The sequence below is a fragment of the Trichoderma aggressivum genome, assembly GCF_033847375.1.
Source record: "Trichoderma aggressivum f. europaeum strain CBS 100526 chromosome Unknown scaffold_060, whole genome shotgun sequence".
In the NCBI taxonomy this organism is placed as follows: Eukaryota; Fungi; Ascomycota; class Sordariomycetes; order Hypocreales; family Hypocreaceae; genus Trichoderma; species Trichoderma aggressivum.
Window position 1 is genome coordinate 1 of NW_026946426.1, and position 9,217 is coordinate 9,217.

Here is a 9,217-nt window from a genome sequence, read left to right on the forward strand (position 1 = left end):
GGGGGGTGGATAGGTGAGGCTTACTCGTCCGTCATTGAGGAGGGCGGGAAGGTCAAAGTTCTGTACGTGAATTCCTTCAAAGTGATGGAGGATGGCAGACGAGATATAGCCTTGGCCCATGCCATGAGCACCTGAGATGAGAAATCGGGGCCGGAAGACCCGAGAGCGTTCAAACTCTTGGTTCAGTGTCTCACGTCCAAATCCGTGATCTTCGTCCTCGAATTGCTCATACATGGCCTCTTCCAATGCAGTCGTCTTCTTTCTCTGAGGCAAGAGCAGATCAAGAGCCCGCTTGGCTTCGTCAAACTGTTCACGGAGCAGAGGCGCAATAGAGTTTGGAAGGGGGCGTGCTCCCGACGTCGCAGAACGCTCCGACGAAGGTATCAGCTTCTTGATGGAGATCATGAAATCGGAGGCATGGACCGAGATTTTGGCAGGGTCGACAAGCAGTTTCTCTGTAGAGGAGTAAATCTGTGGGTATGTTCGTTGGATAGCGTTGAGTGACGCTTCAGTACAGAGAGCTCTCAAATCAGCACCACCATAGCCCTTGGTGTTTTCGGCCAGGGACCGCATGAAGTCATCCGACAGGCCCCAGTCTTGCGTGTGGATGTTAAGGATGGAACGACGCCCCTCGAGGTCGGGAAGAGGAAAGTAGAATTCTCTATCAAATCGTCCGGGTCGTCGAAGAGCAGGGTCAATGTTATCCGGTCGGTTGGTGGCACCGATGACGATGACTTGTCCACGTCCATCCATGCCGTCCATCAGGGCCAATAGGGTCGAGACAATAGAGGCATGGATTTGTTCTTGCTTGCTCGATCTGACCGGCGCCAGTCCGTCAATCTCATCAAAGAAGATGATGCTGGGCTGGGTCTTCCTCGCTTCCTCAAAGAGCAAGCGAAGTTGCTTTTCAGCCTCGCCAACCCATTTGCTGAGCGCATCAGCACCCTTGCGCATATAGAATGAGATCTTCTTGCCGCCAGCGCCAACCGAATTAGCTAGGGCACGAGCGAGCAGCGTTTTACCCGTACCCGGTGGGCCATGGAACAAGACACCGCGAGGCGGTGTAACATGGAATCTCGTGAAGAGTTCAGGATACAGCAGAGGCAGCTGAACCATCTCCTTGAGTTGATCGATGTGGCCTTGCAAACCACCGACCTTGCTGAAGTCGACGTTTAGATCCACACCTAGAGGATCAGCATCGGCAAGCGCTTTGCGGTCTTTGATCTTGCCGACGTTGGGTGTAGCATCGACGCCATGTCCCTGCCCACCAGATACGAGGCCACCAGCTGGAACTGCAGACGTCGGCGTCATACCAACGTTTCCTGCGGCAGTGGATCTGTGTGTCATCTCATCATCACTGCTATCCGAGTCGACTCCGCCAGTGGCGCCAGTCCCCCATGGGCCGCCAAGCAGAGACCCAACATCGCCGCCGCCGCCAAAGGGACCGTATGTGGTGTTGAGATTCCTATCCCAACCAACACCACCGCCGCCTCGTCTACGATTGCGGGCCGGAGTAGGTGCAGGATCTTCTGCTTCTTCTTCGATGTTGACTGCAGTCAATGGAGGCATGTAATAGTTCACCTTATTTCGCTTACGGGAGCCTTCCTGGTAGACAATGGGGGACTCTGTCCGGGCCTTTCTATGCGGCCTAGATGAGCGTCTCAGCTCGCGGGCTTCTTCGTTGAGCTCATCCAAGTCGAAATCAGGCTCCTCATCAGCGGACGAGTTCCGGCGGCGAGAGGTACGGCCGCGGGATCGGGTTGGTCTCCCTCGAGGCGTTGGGCTGTCTATAACATCGTGTTGATTCCCGTTTTTCTCTTTATCGGAGATTTCAGCGTCGTCGGAATCATCACCAGGCTCAAAGTCGCTACTAGGTTCTTGAGTGGATTTTTTGGTGCCTCTCGCTAGCCGGCGAGAGCGGCGAGCACCACCGGCATCCGACCCTTCGTCGGCTGCAGCCTCAGCGTCAACGGCCTCGGTGGTTTCGACGGCATCCTCTGTAGAAGCCGCAGCAGCAGCTCGAGAGCTTCTGGTCCTCCGAGTGGTGGGTACGTCATCGTCATCCTCGTCATCATCGACCTCGTCCTGCTTCACTGCAGCGGAATTGTCCGCTGGGGCCTCTTCGTCCTCGTTGGCCTCCTTAACAGCATCCGGCATATCAGAATCAATTTCTTCCAGCTTCTCATGATTTGGCGAATGTTGCGAGAGCTCATCGGGTTCGTCGGCGTCCACTTTCTCTGGGAAGCTACTCTCATGGGAAGCCTCCAAAATTGGCTCGGGGGCTTTCTTCACCCCCTTGGCAGCGCGGGTGGCCCTGATATTTCGTGCAGCAGCCTCGGGGCTTTTGCTTTGTGATTCTCGAGATGGAACAGCGTGTCGGCCGGAAGTGGACAGCTCCATAAACTCTTCAGCATCTTCAGTGTTTGCCCGAGTCCTACGCGTCTGGGCCAAGGCCGTACGAGAGACCTTGAGCTTGACCATCCTTGAAGCTTCCCGCTTCGATGGCTTGAGGGGAACATCGTCTAACTCATCGGGATCCCCTTCCTCTTCTTTTTCTCCAACTTCCTCATCCTCGTCTTCGCTGCTCTCCTTATAATTTTGCTGTTTGACTGCCACTTTCCTGGCCCGCCGCCCGGCCGCATTCCTGGGCGCTTCTTCATCCGATTCCTCGGTGCCCTCAGCAAAAGAGTCTTCTTCGCTATCGGATAACTGGTCTTCGTCATCGTCAATGTCAGAACCGCGATAACGGTTGGTCCTCTTCTGTCCTGGTTTCAGATTTCTGGACTGGCGAGTTTTCTTGGAGCTTCGGCTAGGTCGTGCCTCTACCGGGTCGAAATTTTCATCTTCCGGATCCGATTTATTAGGATCGAACTCCTCGAGAGTTCGCTTCCTCTTGCTAACCATTGTATCGGATTCTGCGGCGGTTCGGGGTGACGTTCAAGGGAACTAGGCCAACGTAAATGATGGGGGATTGATGGATGAATTGCGTGTGTGCGGGCAGTTATTGATGACGGCCGACAACCCCTAAGCTATCAAATACGAGTCAGGAATTGCTCTTGATGCCGGGCGGCGCATTCCATGCCTCCAGTGGCTGGGTTGAGGGACTGACCTATGACCTGGATGGTGCCGCACGGTGGATATATAAGGCGTGCATGGAATCGCGCAATGACACACTAATCATGAACAGGGCCGACGGCGGCAGAGGGCCAGAGCAGCTACAGCTATGCACGCAAGGACCGTCTGGATCTGTGCGTTTCGAGGATGTCGCGTTGAGCGTTTTGGCGAGCACGAAGCAATAGAAGTGCGGCAGTGGTCGCAAATCGAACTGGATACTTGTAACGAGACTTCGCGCGTCGCGAGAGCTATTAGCGCTGAGGCCAAAAAAAAACGGAGGTGTCTCCTCACGTGCAGCCACGCAGGCACGAGCCGGGCTGTGAGTGGCCCGAGCTTTTTTTTTTTTTTAACCTTCCAGTGCACTCTACCACAGCCACTGCACCTATTCTAGAGTCTACAGCCTATTGTGAAGCCTGTTGCCCAACCCAGGGCCCGCTATTCAAGGCCACAAAAGCGGCCCATGAATGACGATGTGCAACCAGGGCTTCAAACGAGATGCTGGCGAGAGTGAAGGCGCGTTGAATACGGTTGGGATTGCCGCGTGCATTGTGAAGGAAAGGTGAATTCAATGCCAAATGTTGTTGCCACGACGCAAAGATGAATCAAGCGCAACATTTTGCCAATCCGCCGACTCAACACCATTTCACTACTCATGGCAACAATGGTTTATCCATGTTGACAATGAAAATTGGCATTGATCGATTTAATTTCCAGCTTCCCCAGATTCTTCGATCTGTCTTCGGCACTGATCCATCCCCCTGATGCGGCTCAAGCCTTCTAGTCTTGCCGTAGGGCTGATGAAGAACTGCTGCCACTGCTACTTGTCCTTAGAACCCCACGCCTAATAAAGTCAGGTGGACAGGCACATCGTGGAACGCAAGAGTTGATGCCTTGGTGCCTGAATTTGGACTTTGTGTGCTCGGGTCTAGGGTAGGCAATTCACATGCACCTCTTGATGTTTGAAGGATTCTGTCGCATCGCCCTACCGTAGGACTTATTAGGCCACATCAACTTTTGAAGCAAGCACATCAAACGTCAGCATCATGCAGCCCAGTCCTAGATTTGCATCGCTCTAGCCGTTTCTCCTCCTCCTGCATCGTCCAAGCAGATTCTCAAGACGCTCCTCTGCAGCACCATTCGCTCGTTTCACATCAAGTGGAAAAGTGGGAAATGTCTCTCTCTTTCCTCCAGAGGCGTGACTCATGTTGTGGTCCAGAGCGGGCAGCATGACTGCATTCCCAACAGCCAAGAAGCAACGGACAAGATGACCGTTGCCGTGCTTGGAAGCCATTGGCCCTTGCTGGCTCAGCTCACGCCGCCATGACAGCACATTACGACTACGACTAGCCCGTGCTACGACGAGAGCGGCAGTAAAGGGGCAGCTAGGGCCATTCCATCGCTCGGTTCTCCCAGGTCACATTTTTCTGGCCCCCGAGCTGACTGGGTGCTAGCGACGGCTGGAGTGGCCAGCCGACAGCCGTTCCGTGATGCGGGTACATGGGATAGAGGAGAGTTTGATGCCTGGCTTGGCAATACGATGAAAGACTAACTACGAGGACTGCTCACTAACGACCGCTAGCACATGTAGGCTGTCGGAAGGGCCCGTTATTGAGTTTTCCATATCGGTGCGAGTGCGAGTTATTCGGCTTCAGCATGTTGCCCGCTTCCTTGTTCTCGGCGTTGGGTCGGACCCTGGAGAAGAAACAAAGAGAGACACAACAGGGACAAAGGGGGTTCGTCATGCCATGATATGTTGCCAAGGGCTGACTGGAGCCCATTGTCGGATGCCTACCTAGGTTGCTAGGCCTACCTGCTCATGCTGGACTGGCACGCTTCCCTTCACCCTGACCGGCTACTAAACTCTGTCTGGGAAGCGATTCCTTGCGATCGACACTAGCAAAAAGCCATCAGGTTCGAGGTCGAGCCGGACAGGGTCCCCGCCATGACGCCAGCTTCCCTTGCTACCTCTCCTTTGCCCGTCACCGATTCCAGGTTTTTGGCCCTGCTGCCTTATCGCGGGCTCCCCCATCATGTGATGGCCTTGATTGGCCCAGGCCGTCAATAGTCGCCATTTGATGGTTTTACCGACACGATGGCTCCTGATGCTCCACGCGAATGGAATGCCGGCCTGGTGGTCGCACTGCAGCGTCTTGGCCGGCTGCATCTGCGGCCTGACACGGATTCGGTCAGCCGCCACGCCCAGTCTGCGAGTTATGCGCATCGCAAATGAATAACACACTCCCTCCTTTGTGCCCAGGAATAGCAGTCGTGGCTATTTATTCCCGTCTTCCCCTTCCTTTCCTCCCATCTCGTTGTTCCCATCCAACGTATCAGTCGATGATTTGAGTACACCTCGACCTTTTACTCTCGTCTCTTTTTTTGTTTTTCGCACCCGGCGTGCAGAGCTCAGCTGCCTTGACGGCACGGGTCATTACTATCTTTTCTAAGAGCAAGCTGTCAAGAAGCAAGCCTTCTTGTTGTCGGACGGAGCAGAGAGCCGCGCCCCGGAATAGAAATAGAATTCACGTCTTGTAACGAAATAACGAAAAGAAAGAAACCACACGTTCGCTATGGCTCGCTCATCTCGTGCCACCCGCCCTCCCCCGTTGGAACTGGACGCTTCCTTCGATGTCCCTGAATACTCTCGCGACTCCCTGGATTCGCCGATTTTCTCTCCATCAAAGGTATGTAGCTAGCTTATCATGACATGCTCACTATCCATCCATACCATTTTCTATTAAAAAAACAAAACAAGCAAAAGCCACAAGCCACAAGTCAATACTAATACAAAACCCACAAACAGAGAGTCGGAACAAGTTCCAGCGCCGCCACAAGCCCTCAATCCATCTCCTCCCCCTCGCGCAGGACCTCCTTTGGCTTCCTCAAGTCCTCACCCACTGTCAACGTCCACACCACCTGTGGCCGTCACACCGACCAGCTGCTCTTCGGCGGCCCCTCCCTGTCAGGTCTCGCCCGTACTTTTCTGTGGAAGAAAAAAAAGCAAGCCTCGAGCAACTGAAACAAGCCACTCGCCGAACAAGCTTTGAATGGATTTGACAGCGCTGAATCCCATGTGAAAGTGGGACAGCACGTTGAACACCAAAAAAGCTAAATTGGCTCCTTTTTACTTCATCTTCACCCCTTTCACTTTTCTTCTTATTCTTATCACACGACTTACAGTGCTGGCTGGATCGGTGCAACACCTGGACGTTATACGATATGGCTTAATGATACGAACTATTTTACTACCATCACCCTATAATACTTTGGCAACGGGAAAGAAGTAAAAAAAAAAAAGAGACACGTCTTATGTGGCTTGCTATTTATATCTTAGATACTACTACTAATAATGCCACCACCTTTTTTTCTTTACGAGACCACACGGGATCATCAACGTGGCGGCTTACGAGTATCACGTCTGTCACCAATCAAGTGAAGCCATCTCTGCAACCTAAAATCACCAGATCTGGGTAGTATTCGTAATAAGAGCAAGGCATGGCATGACCGTCAAGCACAAATCTTCCCCCGTAACTGTATGTCGATAGCTGGTCATTCACACCATCTATCGGTGAGCTCAGCTGTCTCTCGCTTTTTTACACGTACCTTGCATCCCAATCGTCCACAAGAAAATTAATACCCAAAACACCCTAGAGCTTCCCCTCTCCACCCGTTTTTCTTCCCAATCAGGTGGGCGCCGACATGTGAGAAACTTGGCAGCAGGGCCCCGAAAGCTTCCTTTTCTCAACAGGGAGAGAGAAAGAGAAACAGGGTCCAGCCTCTCACCGTCTCATGAATACCCTTGCGCGTCCACACGTGGACTCGGGTAGCTGTTCTTGTCCGTGGCCGCATATCTCTTGGAAAACTTGTCCAGCAGCGAAATGATCCATCGCTGCGTCTCAACGCTCACAAACTCATACACGATTCTGATCGAGTAACCCAGGCGGAAGGGCCCCATGATGCCGCTCCCCACGCTCTCGATGGATCGAAGAATGTTTTGCACCAGTTCCTTTTGGGAGTCCCGATAATCCACGGGCCACTCACATTGAATCAGGAGCTCCTGCAGAACCAGCATGCTGGCCCAGTAGCCCATGTGCATGGACCCAAGCCATCCCACGGGATGCTCCAACACCACCTGGTACGGCGAGCTGGGGTCCTTGGACGGCACCTCCTTCAGCTCGACGCCGAGCTTCTTGAAGTCCTCGTACCACGCGGCGAACCGCTCATGGTTTGCGGCTGCCACCTCGGCAACGCGCTGTATGCGCTTGGGACTCACTCGTCTGCCGGCCAGGAGAGCCTGGCGGACCGGGTATCCCCACCACATAACCTCGGGCATGTCTGCCAGGCACACGAAAAACGAATTGACTACTTGCATCGAAAATCCTGGCGCTTCGGGGGCGTAAATCGACTGCCCTGGGCCGTCATAAATCACCTTCCTCCATTCTGGCTGAGCCAAGAAGCATTTGTCGCTCGTTGGAAAGAATAGGGAGCTCATTATCTAAATCGGGAAAAAGGGACGAAAGAAGTAGGATGCGTTAGCTATTCGGGCTTCACTTAGGTGGTGTGTCGGAGCAAAGGAGCGTCTTATTCCTTCAAGCGGTATGTCGCTTCTCAGCTAGCCACTGGGCTTGGGTACAGCTTTTGCAGACTTTGGGGGCGCATTGAACGCCCTCGTCCATTGTTCAACGCTTCCACTCCGAAGACGCAGGATCAGACAGCTTCGGTGCCCCAGAAAAAGTACAAACAAAGACCATCACGATCACCAATGGCATCGGGGTAGATGAAAAGGGAGTGGGTAATGGGAGTATGCCTACCAAGATGCCTCGGAAAGAAAACAGTATAGCTGCGTCGTTGCCCTGCGCATGAGCTGCAGGACCACGTTGCTCCATCAGTGTGGCAATTCCCTGAGCATGCTGCAGCCAGGTCTCTGGTGAGCTTGTGCCCGCAAACAGCTGTTTTTCTACGTCAGCAAGGCTCGGTCATACTGGTTGGAAGAAGGATAGAAGAAGCTGGGCTGTGGTATATCACCGCATATTGTTACAGACATACCTCAAAGAAGCATAGTAAGACGGCCGAGCAGAAGGTTTCGGACGTCTTCCACTTAGTAGGATGTCTCAATGTCACCTGGAGAGCACCAAGGGACCATCCATACACGGTCCTGCTCCGGGCGACGAGGCTGTCATCCGCCAGCTCCTTGCCCATAAGATGCAGAGAGAGCGAACAAATGGCACCATCCAGAGCCGCCGCCGTGCCAAACTCGTCAAACTTGAGGCGTCCAAAGAAGCCCAAGAACGTAGATACATCCTTGGAGGCCAGCCTAGTCTGGGCCATGTCCATCAGAGTGCCAATAAAGAGGGCTCGATTGGGCTGAAGAGACGCCACTAGGGACGTGGCCACGACAGCAGCAGCAGCAGTAGTACCACTTGTGCCGCCGCCGCCGCCAATACTTTCAGGCGTCGTGGCGGCGGCAGACAGAGTCGAGGTGGTGGATGGCGAGGCTTCCGACGAGGCAGCACCAGTGGTCTTCTGATTGCTGGTTTGCAGCGGTCGAGAACCCTTGCTCCGGATCGTGTGCTTGCCAGACACGAACTTGATGGCTCGCTCGTAGCCCGGGCACCCAGTGCCGTACTTGCGACAGTTGCCGCACTCTGGCCTGGCCTCGTCGCACTTGACCCTTCTCTGTCTGCAGAGCTGACAGCCGCTGCTGCGCGGAACTCCGACCATGGCGACGGAGCCTTTTGTGTGTCGTGCCCGTACTCGTACGGGCTTGTCGCACGTTGAGCTATCGGAAAGACTCGAGCCGTTGGGCGTGTTTCTTGGCAAGGCAAGGAGCCATCGGGAACGGGATGGAGCGAAAGGCGTTATGCTGCCTTTGGACCCATGTGCTTGACGCTATCGCGACCTCGAGACGACAGTTTCAATGTTTCGTTGGGATATCATGCATCCAAGTGCCCTGGCGTTTTCTGGTGTTTCACAGAGGCTTGTACCCGTACAAGTATGATGACGGGCGGTTGTTGACGATGAGGATCATTGATACAAGACGCTGTGCACGTCTGCCTGGCGACATTGACCCGGAGGATTGAGCTGAATTTGGCCGTTAGCACAA

The 9,217-nt window shown here is 53.9% G+C and overlaps 2 protein-coding genes across 2 annotated transcripts; both read right to left on the minus strand.

Moving 5' to 3' along the window:
- Positions 1 to 20: 20 nt before the first annotated feature.
- On the minus strand, positions 21 to 2,904 carry Triagg1_9824 (uncharacterized protein; the record flags this gene model as incomplete). The annotated part of the gene is made up of 2 exons (XM_062904824.1): positions 21 to 174; positions 233 to 2,904. The coding sequence occupies 2 exons, from the start codon at positions 2,902 to 2,904 to the stop codon at positions 21 to 23; spliced, it is 2,826 nt and encodes a 941-aa protein (XP_062751166.1).
- Positions 2,905 to 6,901: 3,997 nt separating this feature from the next.
- Positions 6,902 to 8,835, minus strand: Triagg1_9825 (transcriptional regulator family: Fungal Specific TF; the record flags this gene model as incomplete). The annotated part of the gene is made up of 3 exons (XM_062904825.1): positions 6,902 to 7,558; positions 7,926 to 8,063; positions 8,161 to 8,835. The coding sequence occupies 3 exons, from the start codon at positions 8,833 to 8,835 to the stop codon at positions 6,902 to 6,904; spliced, it is 1,470 nt and encodes a 489-aa protein (XP_062751167.1).
- Positions 8,836 to 9,217: the final 382 nt, after the last annotated feature.